At 35.6% G+C, this 21,275-nt stretch overlaps 1 protein-coding gene and 1 long non-coding RNA gene across 4 annotated transcripts; one reads left to right on the forward strand and one right to left on the reverse strand.

Moving 5' to 3' along the window:
• Positions 1-5,338: 5,338 nt before the first annotated feature.
• Positions 5,339-11,059, reverse strand: LOC142528007 (uncharacterized). The gene is made up of 3 exons (XR_012815585.1): positions 10,990-11,059; positions 10,057-10,917; positions 5,339-5,917 (listed from the first exon to the last, which is right to left on the reverse strand). It is a non-coding gene; the product is annotated as an uncharacterized LOC142528007 (long non-coding RNA).
• Positions 11,060-12,522: 1,463 nt separating this feature from the next.
• Positions 12,523-18,068, forward strand: LOC142528013 (ethanolamine-phosphate cytidylyltransferase-like). 3 transcript variants are annotated; one of them, XM_075633052.1, is made up of 11 exons: positions 12,525-12,731; positions 12,846-12,956; positions 13,419-13,844; positions 14,590-14,825; positions 14,997-15,175; positions 15,626-15,697; positions 16,083-16,150; positions 16,323-16,443; positions 17,301-17,366; positions 17,456-17,578; positions 17,719-18,068. In XM_075633052.1, exons 3-11 carry the CDS (start codon positions 13,492-13,494, stop codon positions 17,788-17,790), a joined length of 1,290 nt encoding a protein of 429 aa, XP_075489167.1. In that variant the 5' UTR covers positions 12,525-12,731; positions 12,846-12,956; positions 13,419-13,491; the 3' UTR covers positions 17,791-18,068. The 3 variants fall into 3 exon arrangements, with proteins under 3 accessions (XP_075489174.1, XP_075489167.1, XP_075489159.1); XM_075633059.1 differs by lacking the exon at positions 12,846-12,956 and having other exon boundaries at positions 12,523-12,731; XM_075633044.1 differs by having other exon boundaries at positions 12,731-12,956.
• The last annotated feature ends 3,207 nt before the right edge of the window (positions 18,069-21,275 follow it).

Below are 21,275 nucleotides of genomic sequence, written 5' to 3' on the forward strand. Positions count from 1 at the left end.
TGTTTTTGACTTAGGCACTGTCCAAACGAAGAAATCTATCCATTTACTTTACATGCACGTACAAACCTAATTAAGTCCTTGTAAATAAATCATTTTACCAGTATTAATTAGTATGACTTCTCGAACCAAAATTATGTCCTTGAAAATCAACGAGTCTACAACTTGACGAATCCAATAATGAAAAGCACCGACAATGGAAGATAAAGAGTGAACACTCACCTTTCACTCATGTCCAAAACTTGGAGGGAAATTGGCCAAGGTATCCACAAGATGTTCATCCATTCCATTTACTCTCAAATCCAAGATTTGCTGCAACTGCCTATTTTCAAGTCTCTCAATGAGTCAGTCAATAACTTTTGTGGAGGCTAATTTTTTTTAAAAAACGAAGTGAAGACTCAAACCCAGAAACTGGTGCAGCTATTTCTCTCTTTGGTCTGTCATGCATGATATGAACTAAAATTTAATAAGCCAAATTGCCTAAAGGAAGCATTAGGCATGTATAGTAGCTAGATGCTTTTTTTCTGCAACATCCTCAACAATGGGAAACTGAAAGGTCAATACATTAACATGTCTGATGCAATAAACTCCACCACATATTAATATAGTTTTTAGATATCAAATTTATTCAAGATTAGTAAATGTTATATGATTTTCTTATAGAGACTGTTACATGTTCCTTCTCAGCATTTGAAGGGAATCTCGCAGTCAACTCAATATCTCAAAGATAAACAACAAGATAAATAACTCAAGATTGCCCTGAATGCATATGACAAGAAAACGCGAAGATGAAAACCACAGGCATCACCAATATAATAACCTTTACAATCTGTAGGTACGGAGTTGAGGAATGACATCATTTCTGTCAATTACGAGCATGATAAGAGTGTCAATATGCAAATAATGTCTGAATTTGTTAACTGTCGTGGGACAAAATTGCGCTCAGAGATTAAAAGGCAAGGCAAACTACTAATATATCTTATGTATACAACAATGAACCCCCACAAGGCAGAAAGAAATATTTGTGACTGCAAATTATGCCAACAGAGAGGAAAAATAATTTACTTCGCCCACAAGGAGAAGCTCATTTGCATGTGGCCATAAGAGTTAAATACAATGTGAACTGAATAAATTTATTAGAAATTCCACCAATTTAATTTCCATTTAAAATGTTTTCAAGATCATGTCAGACCTAGATATCACACTACAATCAAAAGATCAAGGTTATCTACTCACCACAAGACATTGTCTAAGGAATGCTAATGAAAAAAAGCACTTGAAAACTAGCAGGTTCTCTGATTGACATAGTGAAATTTTTAGACAATTTCCATGACAAATTAAATCTTAAAAAGAAACCAGACAATGCAACAGAAAAACTATAAACAGTGACAGTCGTAGGCAAAGCATGAAATTTCAAGAAAACCGACAACAGCATAACAAATTTGTCTGGCTCTCGGTGAAGACAAACTCATGGTGTAAAGACAAAGCCTTGTCCATTTCCCTGCCATCAGATGTTCCATGATTTTGAAGTGCTTTAGCGTATGTCATGGCAATAAAGATAGACTCGCTTAGCATCCATCCTATTTCCCAGTTATGATAATCCAATGGAATGTTGGCACAGCTGAAGACTTTTAATAAATTGCAGAATACTTTTCACAAGTGATGAAAAACACTTGCTAAATTTTTTATTTTATTGATTGTTTGATAATTTTTGATAGATTCAATTTCAAATCATAATGACCTATTAATACAAAGAGAATATCAATTCTCAATAAGTATTAACTCTAGACTAAAAATAGTAAGATTAACAAATTGTTTTGACCATCTAGAACATGACTCTTGACACTTGGTTTTGTAACGCCCCGAAAAATTTAAAGGTTTATGCGAACCACATGCATGCAATTATTAAATTCTTTGTGTATTTTAATTAAATGTTTTAATTGCATGAATTAATTATGTTGTGCATATTTACATGTTTAAAAAAATATTTTTCTACATGGTTGCATTAAAAAATATTTTTAAAGGTTATTCGAGTTGCGATCGAGGAATGGAGACCGATGGCTGAAAAATAGAAAATATTTTTATTTGTTAATTGTTTTTAATTATTTAAATTACGGGTGATGTTTTTTATTATTTTTGAAAATAAGGGGTTTTGAGGTGATTTTATACGCCGGGACGTAATTTTTATCGGTGTTGGTTTTTTCAACAAAAATACGAAAGTTTTAGCAACCCGACTAATAAATTCACAAACTTTATTAAGCAAAATTATTTTAATATTTTTAATTAAACCCTAATGGGCTAAATGGGCCTAATTAACATGGTTAATGGGCCTAAGCTAGCAATTAGAGTTTAATTGGGATTTTTAAGAAATATTTAATACTCAAAATCCCACCCTACATCATCACAACCCCACGCCTCAATCTTTTACACAATTCAAACTCTCTCCAACAATAGTTCACGACACACACTCAATAATTTACAACTTTTCCCCACCACCAATAATACACGGCACCCACTTACCACAATTTGAAAGGAAATTACGAGAGTTTGAAGAGGAGTTGCTAAGGATTTCAAGCCAAGGTCCCGTCGTCATCGTTCTTCGATTCGTCAACGAACAATCGTGTGTTTAAAACGCAAAGGCACGCCATATTTCTTTCCTTCAAACATCTATCACACCATAATATTTATTTGAACATGTTTTGAAAGAAAATAAGGCACACAACTTGATATTTTCGTAATTATGCTTGCATGTGTATTAAACTCTTGGATTGTGGTTCCAAAATCATGTTTTTATGTTGTGGAAAGGGCTGCCATGAATTAGGATGTTAAGGGGCAAGTTTTACACAAGTTTAGGGGTCTTAAAATACACTAAAAACGCTGCACACGAAAACAACACAAGTTGGAATCACTTTTCTGTCATGGACTTGAGGGGCTCGGTTTTATGGGATGGATGGCTTAGCTTGGATTCGCTTGGGACCAGGGCTGGGCTAGGACCATGTATGAGTCAGGGGTAGAGTCCTAGCCATGCTAGGACTCGAAAACCAGGGGCTGGGAGGAGTCCTTGCCAAGAAGGACTCCACCCGAGAGCAAGAGATAGCAGCGCAGGTTGACAATTGGGTTAGGGAAGAAGTGGCTCGGCCATGGGGCTCTGGGCTGGGCTGGGCTGGGCTAGGTCCTAAGAGGGTGCACAATGGTCTCGCATAGGGGCTGGTGCGGCAAGCTCGATGCTGGCTCGAACAAAAGAGTGGAACCATATGACAGCAAGGGACGCGCAGGTAGTGCTTCTGATCCAGGAGCTTCGGGCTTGGGGTTCCAGGGTAAGGGTTGGTCTAGGCTTGGTCTGGGCTTGGTCCAGGGTGGTTAGGGTTAGGATGGGTCGGGGCTTAACCAGCTGGAGGTATCCTAGTTGGCTAGGAGTCTTGGTGATAGGTTGAGCGGGCCAGGGCTGGTATTTCGGGCTGGGCTTGGTCATTAGGGTCCCTAGGTGGGTTGGCTAGGATTTGGCTCAAGGTGGCTCGGGCGCGGCTCGAGTAAATTGGGAGATGGCTCGGTGGGTTCGTTAGTGTGTCAAAAACGAAAATTAAAGAAGGAAAAATTGAGCCATGGGTCCACGGGTGTGGCTCATGGCTTGAAAGGGTAGAATAAATCACAAAAAGGTTGTGTTAAAAATTTGGGATCAAAATAATGAGTTTTGGATTTATCCGTGATTTAATCGCCGCACGAAACGCTAATTAACGAATTAATTAAAAAGCCTAGTTTTAGGCTTCATAAAATTATGAAAAGTTGTATTTAAGCTTAAATAATTATTATAAGTCTAAGTTTTCAATTTGGGAATTTTATATTAAGGTTTGGTTTAATTCGGGATTAAAACGCATTAATACGTCACATTTAAAGATTTATTTAAAAGTCATCGAATTATGCTAAATAAAAATATGAGAAAATTCATGTATGCTTAAATATTACTTGGGACATGTTAGAGTCAATGAAATTAAGAAAATGTCAAAAACGAGAAATTATAAGTCCAGGGGTAAAACGGTCATTTTACACCTAGAAATTAGTAAACGTCATGGCAGTACCCTGAATGCTGTTTTATGTGCTAATATGATTAATTCAAATGTTTATGAATTTTTATGATGTTGATTTTAAAACGTTTATGGCTTTTTATGATTTTGACATGTTAAAACGTTTATTTTAAATGTTTACAGATTTTTAATCTGTTGAAATGTTTATTGTAAAATGTTTATGGATGTTTATGCATTTTAATATGTTAAATTATGATTTTTAAATGTTTATGGATTTTTATGATTTAAATTAGACATTTAAAAGATATGTTGCATGCTTGGTTTCAAAATAAAATGATATTATTATATGTATGTTTTTATTAAGTGATGGAAATACAAAATGTTGAAGGACGTGAAGGATTGTGACTACTACATGTTGGAAATATCGTGAGGGTTATGGTCCTAGTGGGAGCCCGACGATCGTGTTTCCTCGAATACGAATACGAATATGTTAATACGTAGGCCAGGGCCCAGTTGACCGGTGAGAGTATTGCTGGTGTCCCCCGCCGCCCAGTACTGTGGTTTTCTCTAGATGGATCCATCGCCTAATACGTTTAAGAATACGAGTCACAATCACGATCTGAATTCAAAAAACACGAACATGAATATGAATACGAATATGAATATGGATACAAATATGTTGATATGAATATGAATATGTTTATGTTTATATGAAAATGTTTATGCAAAAGTTTACGAAAATATTTATGTTTAAAGTTGATGCATCATTATGAAAAGTTTTTATTTAAAGTTTTATGCATTATGTAAATGTTTATGAAAATGTTATGTTTTAAGTTTATGCATCTTCATGAAAAGGTTATTTTAAGTACAAGTATTTTTCACTGTTATATCTTATCTGTATACGTATTATTTGTTATCAAGGATATGACGTGGTGAGTCTTTAGACATGAGTCTTTAGACTCACTAGGTGTGATTGATGCAGGTGATTATGATAATAAGGTTTATGGAGGTTTTGATGGTTGACTTTGCTGGACTGAAGGTGCACATAACCCGAGGACCGACGCTAGTTTTCCGCACTAGTTATGATTTATGATTTTGAGTTATGTTAAAGATATTTTTACGACGTTTTATTTATTAGTGATTTTTGAGAGGTTATAGTATGAGCTATACTTCTCAAATGTTAGTTGGTTGATTTATTTTAAAATGATGTCAAAAAATATTTTATGCTTGTGTATGCAATTCGGCCGATGCTAAGTGAGGTTAAAAAAAAAATCTAGTACGTTTTAAGAAAACGAGTAGCAGACGTTTCAGGTTTGACGTGACTCTGGGATCACAAATTATTTCAACATGGAACAGGATTTGAGAAAGTCATCGCTGAACGCTTTCATAATAATACTACATTCCTTAATCCATTTCGCATTATTTAAATCCTTCATCACCCAAGAATCTATGGTTAGCAGGGGAATGCCACATCGTCCACCAAGCACAATCCCCCTCCCGATTCCTCCAGGGACCAAGCACCCCAAGGGTCGAAAAAGACCATATTGCGGAGATAAGATGCGTAAAATTTCCTTCCCAACAATAAAGGAAACAATAGCCTCCTCTCCTAACTGATTTTACCCAATCCCAAATCATCAAATATAACGCATTTTGCATTGACATTCCCCCAACAGCTATACCATGAGCCCAGAACAAGGTCCAAAAACAAAAACATTTATAAACTAAATGGGAGTTTATCTCAAAATTCTTAACGAGTCTACAATTACATGCAAAGCCCAAGTAGAATTGTACCGACTATGCCCAAAATGGCTATCTCTAGGGGCTTTCAGCCACCTATGGATAGGTGGTATAAATACCTCGATCAAGCTTATAACGTAAACATGGGTAGAGCTCTTTACCTGTTTGTTAAGATTGGAACCCGAACCTAACTCAAACTCAAACGCTAGCTCAAGGGAGGAGGATTGTCCAACCCCATGTATGCAACTTCCAGGTATTTTATATCATCGATGTGGGACAACTAACACATCCCCGTCACACCCAGTTATGAATATGTGGAATGTGAAATTTACAAATGACCCAACTATGGGCAGAACGGGTGACCCAACTATGGGCAGAACGGGTGACCCAACTATGGGCAGAACGACATGTAATGGTAGAACATGGACTCTGATAACATGTTAAGATTGGAACTTGGACCTAACTCAACCGCAAAAGCTAGCTCAATGGGAGGATTGTCCAACCCCATATATGCAACTATCAGGTATTTTTATTAGATAGATATATTCTCATTAAGTTACTTAAGTCAGTTAGAAGTCCAGTAGGGTAGTTGGAATACAGTTGAGTAGATAGGTTCATATTAATAGATCTCAATGTACAGTTTTTCAGTTCGGATTGTTCATAATTCAATGGGAAAGACTCCATACTCGTCTTCCTGATTTCCTTCTGTAATATGGTATCAGAGCAAACCTTCGCGCGGCATACTGCTCTCAGATAATCTCTCATTCATCATCGATCTTCGGCATTATTTCGAGCAACTTCGACAATGGCCCCTGCGAATGTGCCCGGTTCTTCCGTTTCCAGTGGTCAGTCCGCCATTGAAGATCCAATGAGTCCGTATTTTCTGCATCATGCGGACAATCCAGGGCTCATGTTGGTATCTCAAGCGCTTACAGGGGAGAATTATACCTCTTGGAGTCGTGCGATGAAGATCGCACTCTCGGTTAAGAATAAATTGGGATTTATTGATGGGTCAATTGCTAGGCCTTCAGAAACTGAGTGGAATCTCCACAATTACTGGATTCGCAACAACAACATCGTCATATCTTGGATCCTGAATTCGGTTTCAAAGGAGATTTCAGCCAGCATCCTCTTTGCTGAATCGGCAGCAGAGATATGGCAAGATCTCAAGGAACGGTTTCAACAAAGTAATGGCCCAAGAGTTTTCCAATTAAGACGTGAGCTGGTCAGCTTGCGCCAAGAACAAGACCCTGTCAGTGTCTACTTCACCAAACTCAAGGCTCTATGGGACGAACTTACAAATTACCGCCCCATGTGTAGTTGTGGCCTGTGTGATTGCCAAGGCGTAAAGAAAATAGAAGCGTATTTTCAGGCAGATTACACAATGACCTTTCTGATGGGTCTCAATGATTCATTGTCTCAAATCCGAAGCCAAATCTTATTACTCGACCCACTTCCCCCTATCAATCGAGTATTCTCTTTGATTGCACAAGAAGAGCGTCAAAGAGCTGTTGGTTCACAATATGCCGAGAACACTTCTGCAGGGAGCATGACATTTGCTGTCAAAGGTGAGCAAGAACAGCAGAGATTCATCACCAACAAAGGGCACATGGCTTCACACAAAGAAAGACCATTTTGCACCAAATGCAATGTTCATGGACACACAATTGATACGAGTTATAAAATACACGGATATCCTCCGGGATACAAACTCAAAGGGAAGTTTTCAAACAAAGTCTCCCATGCAGCTGCCAATCAACTTTCTGGAACACACATACCTGAGAAACTTGACACCAATGCACCCCAACAAAATTCAGTCGTCGAAAGGAAACATCAGCACCTCCTCAATGTAGCTCGGTCACTCTTGTATCAATCTCGAGTACCCACTAAGTTCTGGGGAGAGTGTGTCCTCACTGCAACATTTTTATCAATCGGGTGCCTTCCCCTAGGACCCAACACACAACTCCCCTATGCCCTCCTCTATCAAAAGGCTTTCGATTATTCTGTTCTTTGTAACTTTGGATGCCTTGCATTTGCATCTACATTGGCTGCTCACCGTGACAAGCTTTCTCCCAGAGCACGTCCATGCATATTTCTGGGCTATCCCTCGGGTATAAAGGATATAAATTGCTTGACATTCAGACACAAGAAACCTTTATTTCCAGGGATGTCATCTTTCATGAATCCACATTTCCATGTCACGTGGGAACATCTCCAACCAGTGTTGATCTTTTTCCCAATGTGGTACTGCCGCAGCCTCTCAATCCACCATGCCCTGGTGGTGCTTCTCCATGTGTTGACACCCCTCAAGTGATAGTCCCTGAACCAGATCAGATGCATTCTTTACACAATGATCATCCGACAACCATCACAACTCGAACATCTTCCAGAATAACGAATCCACCTTCATACCTTCGGGACTATCATTGCAATCTGCTGCACTCATCAGTACCACCTATCTCCAAGGGTACTTATCCAATAAGTAATTACCTTTCATATGATATTCTATCTCAGTCCCATCGAAATCTAGTGCTCAATGTGTCATCACAGTTTGAGCCACAATTTTATCATCAAGCTGTTCATTTTCCTCAGTGGCGAGATGCAATGAAAGAAGAGCTGGATGCAATGGAACTGAACAACACCTGGACCGTGCTTCCTCTACCCTCGGGTAAACGATCTATAGGATGCCGTTGGGTATACAAGATAAAGTATACTTCTGATGGTTCAGTGGATCTGACACAAAGCACGTCTCGTAGCTAAAGGTTACACACAACATGAGGGTGTTGATTTTTTTGAGACATTTTCACCAGTAGCAAAGTTAACCACTGTCAAAGTCCTTCTAGCACTAGCAGCTAACAAAAATTGGCATCTGGCTCAACTAGATGTGAACAACGCATTCCCTAATGGTGATCTATTGGAAGAAGTTTACATGGATATGCCCCTTGGATATGTTAAACAAGTTCCCCAAGGCACTATGTCATCTAAACTTGTATGTAAATTACATAAGTCGATCTATGGACTTCGTCAAGCATCCCGACAATGGTACTCTAAATTTTCTCAGGCCTTACTTCATCATGGATTTTCCCAATCTCACTCTGATAATACATTGTTTACAAAAGGGACCGGACATTCATTTGTAGCTCTGCTTGTATATGTCGATGACATCATCATCGCTGGCCCATCATCGCACACAATCCAGTCTTTAAAAACATTTCTTCAAAACCGATTCAAGCTCAAAGATTTAGGCTCGCTCAAATATTTTCTTGGTCTGGAAATCGCACGCACCAAGCACGGAATTTGCCTATCACAGCGCCATTACACGCTGCAACTATTAGAAGATGTCGGTCTCTTGGCTAGCAAACCATTTCTTACACCAATGGAGCCTCGCTCCACTCTTAACACCACTGATGGCCAACCACTTGAGGATATATCCCAGTATCGTCGTCTAATTGGTAGACTTCTTTATCTCACACTGTCACGGCCAGACATCGTTTTTGCAGTCCACAAACTAAGTCAATTTGTTTCCAAACCTCGTACACCGCATATGCAAGCCATTCATCACCTCTTACAATATCTCAAAGCAGCTCCTGGTCAAGGCATTTTCTTCCCAGCATCTTCATCTCTTCAACTACAAGCATTCTCCGATGCTGATTGGGCCTCATGTGTGGATACAAGAAAATCAGTCACTGGATATTGCGTCTTTCTCGGTGATGCCTTAGTCTCCTGGAAAGCCAAAAAGCAGGCCACTATTTCCCGATCTTCGACCGAGGCAGAATACAGGGCATTGGCCAGCACAACCAGTGAAGTCCTTTGGCTCAAACAACTCCTATGTGATCTAAACATTTCAACTAATGCACCAGCCACCATATTCTGTGACAATCAATCGGTGATACACATTGCTCACAACCCTATATTTCACGAGCGTACCAAACATATAGAGGTTGATCGCCATTTTGTTCGAAACAAGATCGCTGATGGATCGATCAAATTACTCCATGTACGGTCTAATCTACAACTTGCGGACATGTTCACAAAACCTCTACCCTCTACCACACTCTCCCATCTCCTCTCCAAGATGTCTGTCAAGAACATATACAGTCCATCTTGACGGGGGGTATTAGATAGATATATTCTCATTAAGTTACTTAAGTCAGTTAGAAGTCCAGTAGGGTAGTTGGAATACAGTTGAGTAGATAGGTGCATATTAATAGATCTCAATGTACAGTTTTTCAGTTCGGATTGTTCATAATTCAATGGGAAAGACTCCATAATTTTATCCAACCGATGTAAGACAACTAACACTGTTGATTACACACTCTAAATGATTTTCGCTCACCCGTCAATTAGGTGTATGCATCTTAATCAAGCTCATTACGCAACATGGGCCGCAGTGTGGACACTAACTTGATTATAGTTCTTTTTTCCAAATCCGATGGATCTCTTTAGACGGAATTTACTCACTTATCAACGCTCAGTTTGCCACATTATCCACACATATCGATGATGACCATTTCCGACATGGCCCGTTCCACTGGCAAGATCCTCGGTGAAAGCATCTTGTCATGCCATGGATCAAATAAGGGAGCTCAACACACAGAGTACCAGACTATTACACGAGAAAACGTACCAGTCTAGTATAGTACATAAGAAAACTTTGAAACTTACTAGTCACGACCGGCCACGAGACCCATATGGCTTCGTAGCACCAGTTTCGAACAACAAAGAAACAATTTGCCTCCGCCTCCTTCCACTAGCTAATCGCATTTCCACCATCACGCAATCTCCGAAGCTCACACCGTAATCCACGTGTATATCATCCAAGCTCCTATCGAAAAAAATGCAGCAAAAGATCCTCACCTCAAAAACCCATTCCCTGCATTATTAACCTCTCCAGAAGCTCAACTAACCTCAGGCAATTTCACCACAAGAGACTGCCAGAACTGCAAGCATAAAACCACCATAAACCACAAAAAATGGCATCCCATTTGGAAAGGAAGCAACGCAATGTTCTTTTCATAATTATTTAGAAAATTCGAGCTTCTCACAAGACGACTGAAATTAAACGAAGAAAGATTGATCCTAGCGCATTTTCCACATGGGTTTGTCGTAAAACACGCATCTTTTTTCACCAACCCGATGTTTGGGTTCCTCAGACAGAGTTCTGTGAGCAAAAAAATGGACTATAAAACCGTGGTTAAGTGAAGCCATTGCATTGACACGCATTCGAACTTACCAAGGAGTGCGACCCATCTCCGCTCCGTGCAGAGCGTAGGACCCATGATTTGCTCTTCTCCACCACCACCGTTATTTTATTCCGTAATACCCAATTATAATCTTTGTTTGTTTACCCTTAATTTTTTATTTTTAAATAAATGATTTTAAAAATTATACTTACCTTTTCGAAGCATCAATTATAGCAGTTCCAATACTTGTAGAGTTTATAGAAGATTCCATGAAAAATATCTTAAATTATATCACCACATAATATTTGGGGCAAAAACTTGTGTGAGATGATCTCACGAGTCGTATTTTGTGAGACGGATCTCTTATTTGAGTCATCCATGAAAATATATTACTTTTTATGCTAAGAGTATTACTTTTTATTGTGAATATCGGTAGGATTGACCCGTCTCACCGTCTCACAAGAGGCATACTCAATATATGGTTATACAAAAATTGTTGGAAGAAAGATCATAGGAGTACCATAATTGTCATTGTTGATATATTGATCGAATCATTGTATTTGAGTTATTGTACGATTTAAAATATTTGATTTGTATTAATATACCAGCTATAATTTTTGATAAAATAAAACTGATGTCCGTCCTATAACGTTGACCTAAGAATATAAAATACAGAAAATTTTGTTAAATTTCCATCCGATCATTCTTACACGCGCTTGACAAATTTCTTCATTCTTGCTTACATATTGTGTTTTGACCGAATTCAATAAAGACAAATTTATTTTTAAAATATTTCTTTTTAAAAAATAACTTATTCATAAAATATAAAGTTGAAAATTTACATGTGATTTTCAAGTGAAGTGATGCGTAAGCATATCGAAGTCTTACAAGTCTATATCAAGTTGATCACATCCCACCGACTAATAAATTAACATAAACTAGCAACCTAATTTCTAATTTAATCAAACTTAGATTTTCTTTCCCAACCTAATCTCAAAATTATTGATTTCATAATTTTGAGATTTTTATGGATGTGCCATTTTTTAAAATGATCAAAACTTCGTGAAATCTCGATTTTATGTTCGAGTCGAGTTCAATAACTCGAACACAATTCAAAGTATTATTCTATTTCGATCACGAATCCGGTCCGAATTCTGCATTTCAAGGTCCCAATACTCATGAAGTACTACTAGTCTACTAGATATATATATATATATTTAAATGTTATTAAATTATTATTTTAATCTTAATATATTTTGAACGAAGTATTTGTTTTAAAATTATTTAAAAAAACAAAAACAAATTTGATGGGTAATCTCGAATTCTAACTCCCAATTTGATTGATAATTCAGGTGGAAAAAAGAATTAAATAATCTTAGCACGATGAACTCGTTTTCGGCTACCCATAAAGAGAAAATCTTAATTAACACGATTCTGAATTATTGATTGAAAATTGACCAATTTCAGTTAAATATAAAGATTTTTTTTTTCACATTTGCTTAATCAATCATTCAATTTTTTATGTAAAAAAATGAATTTCTTTAAATAATATCATTTCTAGTGCATTAGAAATTGATTGAGTCGGTTTTCGCTCAGTGGGCCAGATCATATTTGACTATGATTTCATATTAAAAAATCCGTGGACATAATTTCTCTTTCTTTTTTGGAATTTGGAATATATTATTTAATTAAATGTAAGAAAAGAATCTTTTATTGTTTCATTGCAGGAAATTAAGGCAGATATTTGGATTTATAATCATACCAAGAATAGGGAGACACAACAACGAAACAGGTGAAAAGATTTTTATTGCACAAGACACCCATTTCGTGAAGAACTTTGATTCTGGTCCAGCCGTTAGTTTTTATGTTATTTACAAAATGACAATATTCACATTCTATGACACAGAATCGAAGTATCCGATCCGAGTAAATCGTTAGGAAGAAGACTAAGAAGGGCCCTTTCCTGTCTTCCATTTTTCTTGATTTTTTCCAACAACCCATCTGCGCATTCTCTCAGGTCCACCTGATTTTCAAAAGTTTTTGCAGTTTTTTTTATGTTACATTTCATGAATTCTTGGATCAGCTGGCTCATATAGAATGGATGCATTCAAGATTAGAGTTTTGTCTGAAACTGACCTTGTTTGATTTTCTTGCTATAGGCTGATTAAACTCATGGTTTTTGATCTTATGTAATATCCATTCTTGAATTACTTGCCTGTTGCTGAATTATTCTGATGCGATTCAACGATAGAAATAGGAAAAGTTACTTTTTGATTTCCTTGCCAATTTTATTTTTGTAGCCCCGTCTTTCTTTTCCATTATTCTCGTATTTGATCTACATAAAAAAAAATTCATCCCGATAAATTTGTTGGATTTCTGACCTCAAACTCTTTTCTTATGATAAAAAGATTCGTTTTTCTGGTTTATTGCATTGTCTCATGTTTTGTCTCTTCTTAATTTGGTTCTGGTATATCTTCAGGATTCGTGTCTCCTCTTACATTATTTTACAAGGCCTATAAAGGGCCTTGAGATAAAGTAATAAGAGGAGCCAAATGGAGTTTGTGAGCAGTAATTGGATAAAAGATGGGGTATATTACTACTCACATCTATTTGGTGGTATAATGCTTACTTGTGCATTGCTAAGTTTTTCGACGAGCTACTTTGGTGCGATTAGTGTTCCAACCGTGCCCTTCCTTATTCCTCAATTGAGGTTTTTTCATAAGAAAAAAACCACCAAGAAACGTGTCCGCGTCTATATGGATGGATGCTTTGATCTGATGCACTATGGCCATGCAAATGCTTTGAGACAAGCAAAGGAATTGGGGGATGAATTGGTTGTGGGAGTTGTGAGTGATGAGGAGATCATGGCTAATAAAGGGCCTCCTGTTTTATCCATGCAGGAAAGGTATTAATGCTGTGTAAGCGAATTGTTTATGTTTTGAAATGTTTCTTTCATGTTTGAATTGGGATGAGAGTTTCTTCGACAATATTTAGCTGATTGGCTCGATGAAATTTGAAAGAAATTTGAAATATGAGCACAAGCATGATGAACTTCATAACAATTATGTGTAGTTCTGGAACCTCTGTCAGGATTCATCCAGAGTCGTCTAGGATTTTTTCTTTTATCAATCTCTTCTTATCTTGAAATATTTTCCTTTACTGGAATGAACAATGAACTGGCGACTGAAATAAAAAAGATACTGGTGCATCATCAGCACTCTTGGGTAGTAAAATGTATCTCTTGTGCTTCTAATTAGCTAAGTTGGCGATGCCAAAATGCTAATTACACGATGCAGCATTTGAGAAATGCATACTTTTGTGTTTTCTGGGTTTTTTCGTTCATATTATGATGACATTCATGCAACATTTAATGCAATGATGAATATTTTGAAAAAAATTCAGCCTGAAAGGCTGGCCGACATTGGAAAATATCTTTTTCCTTTTTGAATACTTTTTATTTAGGTTATTTACTACTCCTTTGCTTTATGTTTGTGTTTGTACTTATTTTATTTATCATGCACATTCAATGTTATAATGAGACAAATTCCTGGCTGCTTCCTGTCTCATTTCTATGGATATATCAGTTTTACCCAGAGTACGAATACAGGCGAATGTTGTACTTGTGATCTAATTTGATGTTTTTTTTTCAGGCTTGCCCTTGTTAGTGGGTTGAAGTGGGTTGATGAAGTAATTGCCGATGCCCCATATGCAATTACCGAAGAGTTTATGAACCGCCTTTTCAATGAGCATAAGATTGACTATATTATACATGGTGATGATCCCTGCACTCTACCAGACGGAACTGATGCATATGCTCTGGCCAAGAAAGCTGGTCGGTACAAGCAAATTAAACGCACTGAAGGCGTCTCAAGCACTGATATAGTTGGTACTGTAATCACGTTGTTCTTTTTCGTTGAAATTCGATTTGCAAGATTTTAACTTGGAATAGTAGTTTCCTGTTGGATAAACTCCAGTAGTTTCTCCAACGAGGGCATGTTCTGATAATCATAAATGTCTCAAAACGAAGATTCTGATAATCATATCATTATTTGTGCAGGAAGAATACTTTCTTACATGAAAGATGCTGAGGCCAAGAAAGTACTCTTGGAATCAGGTCACTCAGGTGAATTTGAAAACTTAACTAGCCCGGGAAGTGAGGAGTCTCGGGCTAACGGAGGACACATCTCTCATTTCCTACCCACATCAAGACGAATAGTGCAATTTTCAAATGGCACGGTATATTAAAATTCTTTCCGCAATTTCATTGACTCGTGTCATACCGCAAACTAGGGAAATCTTTAAGCTGAAACCAGTTCCTGACCAAAAAGCGTAGATAAGTTTCCATTTGTTATTCTGTAAGCAGTGATTTGGTGCAGTGTAGGTGATTGAGAATTAGCTACATCATTCAACCAAGTTGGCTGGAGAAGAATTACGATATAGTAACCTTATATTGTCACAATTTGTATCTTAAAACAAGGAAAAATATAATGGCTTCTAATCAAGATTACAAACTTGAAAACCATTGATTTAAGTTAATGTTATATGTTTCAAAGTCATACTTCATTTGTATTTTCATGGCGTCTTACTTATTTCACATGTTGTACTTAATCTTCATTGATAACATCTTTATTCCTCATTTTTCAGATTTATTTTGATGAAAGTTGTAAATTATCTTAAAATTTTTAGGGACCTGGACCAAATTATCGTGTCGTGTACATTGACGGGGCATTTGATCTTTTTCATGCTGGGCACGTGGAGGTATTTTTCTGAACTTCATGAAGCTTTCAGTGCTTTGGTCAATATTTTTGTTTAAATGTTATCATCAATGGTGCTGCTTTTATTTTAACTAGATATAGCTTTACTAAACCTTTGTTCTTTTTTATTAATAAAGCAATATTCTCATTAAAGAAAGATCGCTCTATTGCATCATGAAATTTTTCAATGATATTTATAATCAAAACCCCGCCCATACGATGAAACAAAGCAATCAAATTATAGCATTATGGCCATGCAAAAAAAGAAACTCAATGAATTGACCTAACCTAATTAAAAAGATTCTCCTAACATCATCTCAAGCCTATTTAAATCAAATGTTAAAAGTACCCTTATTTGTGCCTAATAAATTGCTCTTTGTGATTTACAGATTCTAAAAAAAGCTAGGCAGCTCGGAGATTTTCTTCTTGTTGGTATTTATACAGACCAGACCGTGAGGTATGATCCCTTGCTACGAATCAATAATTGTAGTCTCATGGATTTGGTATCAACAAATAGTCAAATATGCTTCGTACAATATTAAAATTGAAGTTGAAACAAAAGTATCAGCGTCATCAACCACACCGTTTTAACCATATTTTTTTGTGTTGCGATGATTTTTGTTTTATAGTGAACTCCGTGGGACTCATTTTCCGTTGATGAATCTACATGAGCGTAGTCTTAGCGTTCTGGCATGCCGTTACGTTGATGAGGTCATCATTGGTGCACCCTTGGAAGTTACTAAAGATATGGTGAGTTATCTTTGTGAATCAACCAAAAAGAGATATTGGCTTTCATGTTTGCTGGAAATTTTTCTGCTTCAAGGGTATTCAATTGATAGACAAATAAAGTAATTAAATTCAGGTTAAGGGTTGTGTTGGCACAAAAGGGTAAATAAATTTCGTTCTGCTTTGTGTCAAAAGCATCTTCATAATTTAGCCTTCGAAAAGTTAAGCACGACTTTAGTGGTCAATTACATCAATTTCCCACAAGATTGTGAATTATTCTCTTAATATCTCCTAATTACTCAGTGAGGCATTAACTTTCCTGAGATATCCAAATGGTCATATTTTTGTTAGAGAGATAAAAAAAATCTACGGTTCATATAGCACAATTATCTTTTCTTCTTCTAGTAATTTAAGCAAAAAAAATTTCTAACAGTTGATGACATCTACCTTCCTCGAGATTTGACTTTCATTAAACATCTCTAAAATTCATCATTCATCCACCTCTTGAAGTTTATGAACTTATATTTGTAAATTACTATAATTTTATCAACGATCGTATTTTTCAGTTTCAACTCTGGTTGTTTATTCCATTTTCATTGGGTGGTCAATGTGTGAAATTGCAGCTACCAGGAATACCATTTTCTTAATGAGATAACTGCTGAAATTAAATAGTTCAATGGCATAAAATGAACTGGATTTAAGATTTCATTCATGCTTCAAGTGAGTGTCATCAATAACGAGAAAAACCCACGACAAATGCTCGAACAAGGTTTTAAATTTGGGCGTTCAATCTAATGTTAACGTGTGAATGATATCTTTTGACTTGCTGTGATTAACAGATTTATTTGTTCTTGATTTGTTTTTTAATGTTTGGCGTGTAGATTACGACATTCAACATATCTTTGGTTGTCCATGGGACAGTCACCGAGGACAACTGTTTCTCGAACGTAAGTGAATCTAACTTCTACGAGGGATTTAACTAAATATATTGTGAAAAGGGTGATTATCTTAGAAAAAAATCGTTTGCTTAATGCAGGGCAATTCGGATCCTTACGCAGTTCCCAAAAGCATGGAAATTTTCAAAATCCTCGAGAGCCCTAAAGATATTACGACCACCTCTATAGCCCAGAGAATCATTGCTAACCATGAGATTTATTTGGTATTTCACTTGCTATCATCTCTTATTCAAGTCTCAAAATCTTCAAGAGCCATAAAGATAGTCAAGATTTAGTTTTTTTTATCTTGTAATATGAATATGAATATGAATATGAATGACCAAGTTATTTCATACTTTGACAGAAGCGAAATGCGAAGAAAGAAGCAAGCGAAAAGAAATATTACGAAGAGAAGAAATATGTTTCGGGTGACTGAGAAGCCTAGGGAACGAACGACGTCTCTAGTAGGAAAAAAATTTTATGCTTCTTTCTTGATTTTTCCTGACACGATTCAAGGGGAGATGGAGCCATGTAATTTTGTACTTGGAGAATATATGGAGGAAAGAACCAAGGCGAGGGAAGCAGTTTTGGCAGTAAATTTGATTTAGCCATTTTACTTCCTGTATACCATCAGCATAGATGCTGATCGTAAATTACATAGTCCACTTTGTAGAAATTTTAGTAAATTTTTCACGAAATTTACTGATTACTGCTTATGTTATTTCACGTCGTAGTTGCAACTACAAACCCGACGATTTTGTTTGAATTCGACTCGAATATATTGGTGTTCTAATAGTCGATGCTCGGTGGTCGTCTAACACTCCGTTTTTTAAAAATACGATGTATGTGAGTGCTGGTAAAGAAATATGTGGTCTAATATGTCATTGATTTTAAGTTTAAATTTGATATAGACGAATTGTTTATGTAAAAAATAACTGTCTAGGCATCCGTCTAAGCGCAAGTGTCTAGACTAGAAGATGGGTTGTCGTCTAACTATATTTTTTAAAACACTGATATATACAAATCTTCCCCAAATTGGAAGTGATATTGAGTGCAATACCAAAAAATCCCCTCCAATGAAAAAAAAAAAAATCAGGAAAAAGTTGGAGTAATTTATAAAGCATTTATTAAAAATTAAATATATTGCTAAACATTTAATATAATATTCAGTTCCCAATAAGTTAAATAGTGTGTGAGGCCCAACCTATTCTTAGCCCAAGTTTAGGAGCTGATGGAATCTGACTTCAAATAAATGAATCACATGACAAAGATAAAGTAGATAGGCAAATCTATCTTTCATAATTCAAGTTCTTTATTTATTGATTTAATTATTTATTTTAATTAGCTCAAATTTGTTATAATTGTGTCTCAGATATTAAAATCTTGTCCCAAATTTATTATCTTGGTCTTAAATGAGCCCATTTTAATTTTTTTTAATTATTATAAATAATAATAATTATTTGTCAAGTAATAACAATAATCAGCAATAATAAATACAAATTATTCACGAGTTACGATTGGCATTAATTTCGTGGACAGGGCATGGTCGGCAGTAACGTTGTACGATGAACGAAAGGATTATATAAAGAAACTGCCCGAAGTTTTTGCCCCAGTCAAACCCAATCTTGCCGCTAAATAATTCTTTTTTAAATTATTGTTTTAATTTTTATTTTTTTTGTTGCTCTATTTAACTAAAGAATACTTTAATTTTATAGGACAATAATCATTTATTATTTTAATTGTAACAATATATGAGAAATCTCATAAACTATTCATACGAAAAGTACAATTAATAATTCACAAATTAAATCAATATAAATACAAAATCTGACCATGCCCCATTGGCAAATAATGAGTGGCCAAAACAAATTGAGTAGGTCTCTTATGGAGAGTCTCACGAATTTTTATCAGTTGTAAGACGGGTCAATCTTACTGATATTCACAATAAAAACTAATATTTTTAGCATAAAAAGTAATACTTTTTCATGGATGACCCAAATAAGACTTCTGTCTCACAAAATACGATCCGTGAGACCGTCTCATATAAATTTTTGTCAAACAAATTTTTAATTAAATATCTTTCTTTCGTGTTTCATATTTTCTTATTGTGTTTTGATAATATCTTTGTTAATTACATCTTGAAAAGGTTCAACTATTTTTTAATGAATTAGATAATGTTAAAATTTTATTTTAAACTTATTTTTTAATATATTTAATAAAATATATAAATTTATATATTTGAGACGAAAATTACTATAATTGGTAGATTTCCGTATATGCACTTCCGTATCACTCCTTGGTTATAGTGAAAGTGCCAAACACGTCCTTTCGCTCTCTGTCTTGTTTCCTGAAAAAGCCCTCCATGTCCACTAGTGCTTCCAAATCTGATTTACGATTTTTATCCTCCACTCCTTCCAATTAAATAAGCCTTTGTTTGGTTCAAATCTTACTCCATAAAATAAAAATTTGTGTGAGACGATCTCACGGATCGTATATTGTAAGACGGATATCTTATTTGGATCATGAAAAATCATTACTTTCTATGCTAAGAGTGTTACTTTTTATTGTGAATATAGGTAAGGTTGACCCGTCTCACAGATAAATATTCGTGAGACCGTCTCACAAAATTAAAGACCTATTCTACTCATAAAAGTCTAAAACAATATTAATTTAAACCTTATAACAATGTGTGCAGATTCAACTAGTGACAGCCAAGAGTTTTTTTAATAAATAAATTTTAAAAATAAAAAAAATTTCAAAATTAATGTATATGGTTTAGTTTTTACAAAAATATTGCAGCGTCGGCCAAAATGACAATCTACTGCTATCTTTTTAAATTTAATTGTTTTATTGTTATTTTTTTCTTTTAGAACTTTGACACATCTCCTCTTTTAAAAAATGGGACTTGGTGGTACGGGTAAAAAATGAAATTGAACCTTTCAATAATTTGAAAAATAGATTAATAGATCACCTTAAAATGGTGAACGGTCAACCATGAATATAAATTATCTAATATTTTACAAATAAATAATTTTTTTCGATATACGTTGATTTAGTTTTAAAAAAATAAATGAAGATGTGCATGCATGTCGATCTACTTATTTTTTAATTTTAAAATTATCAACACGTATTTAATTAAATAAAGAATATTTGTTTTATAAACAATTACACCATTTTTAGGTGAAAAATCTACCTTATTTAAAACAAAACAAACAAGGCATGCGTGATCGATGCGAAATGTAATGGGCGTGAAAATTGTTGTTTGAGACCGGACATGACTTGACGCCTAATTTTCTGTTTCTCAAAAACGAAGCATACAATTTTAAAGGCGTACAATCACGCCTCTTCATGTTATATAAAACCATGTCCCCTAGCTTACTTAACCGGTCTCTCACGGATGCAAGTCTGTTCGACCCATCTCGCAAATATCGAACGTATGTTTAGACGTAACTAATTAACTTCCACCCACAACAAATCCATCATGGTATAGGGTTCGAACAACTTATTTTTCATGTCAAAAATTTTATTTTTTATTGTAAACATAATTAGGGTGGACCCGTTTTGCTTAGAAAGATTCGTGAGAATGTATTACATAAGACCTACTTATTTTAGTAAGCCTACTACTAGCATCTACCTAAATACTTGATATGTATTTTGCTCGACTTCTAAAAAAAACCAATATCATCCGCGAGAAAGGAAAAATAAAAAGATTATTCTCTTTCATTGCTCGCGCTGTGTCATTCTTAAGGATCCTAGCTATTTTGATATAAATAGGACATCCTTTTTTAATTTAAGAAAATAATCAAAACTGTTGTCCTCTAAGTTTGGCTATTTTGACTTTTAATCTTTTAACTAGTCTTATAACGTGGGGTATTTTTTATGTTATTGATAATGTCGTTTTCATTAAAAATATATATATAT

This window comes from Primulina tabacum, chromosome 2 (genome assembly GCF_025594145.1).
Source record: "Primulina tabacum isolate GXHZ01 chromosome 2, ASM2559414v2, whole genome shotgun sequence".
Lineage (NCBI taxonomy): Eukaryota > Viridiplantae > Streptophyta > Magnoliopsida > Lamiales > Gesneriaceae > Primulina > Primulina tabacum.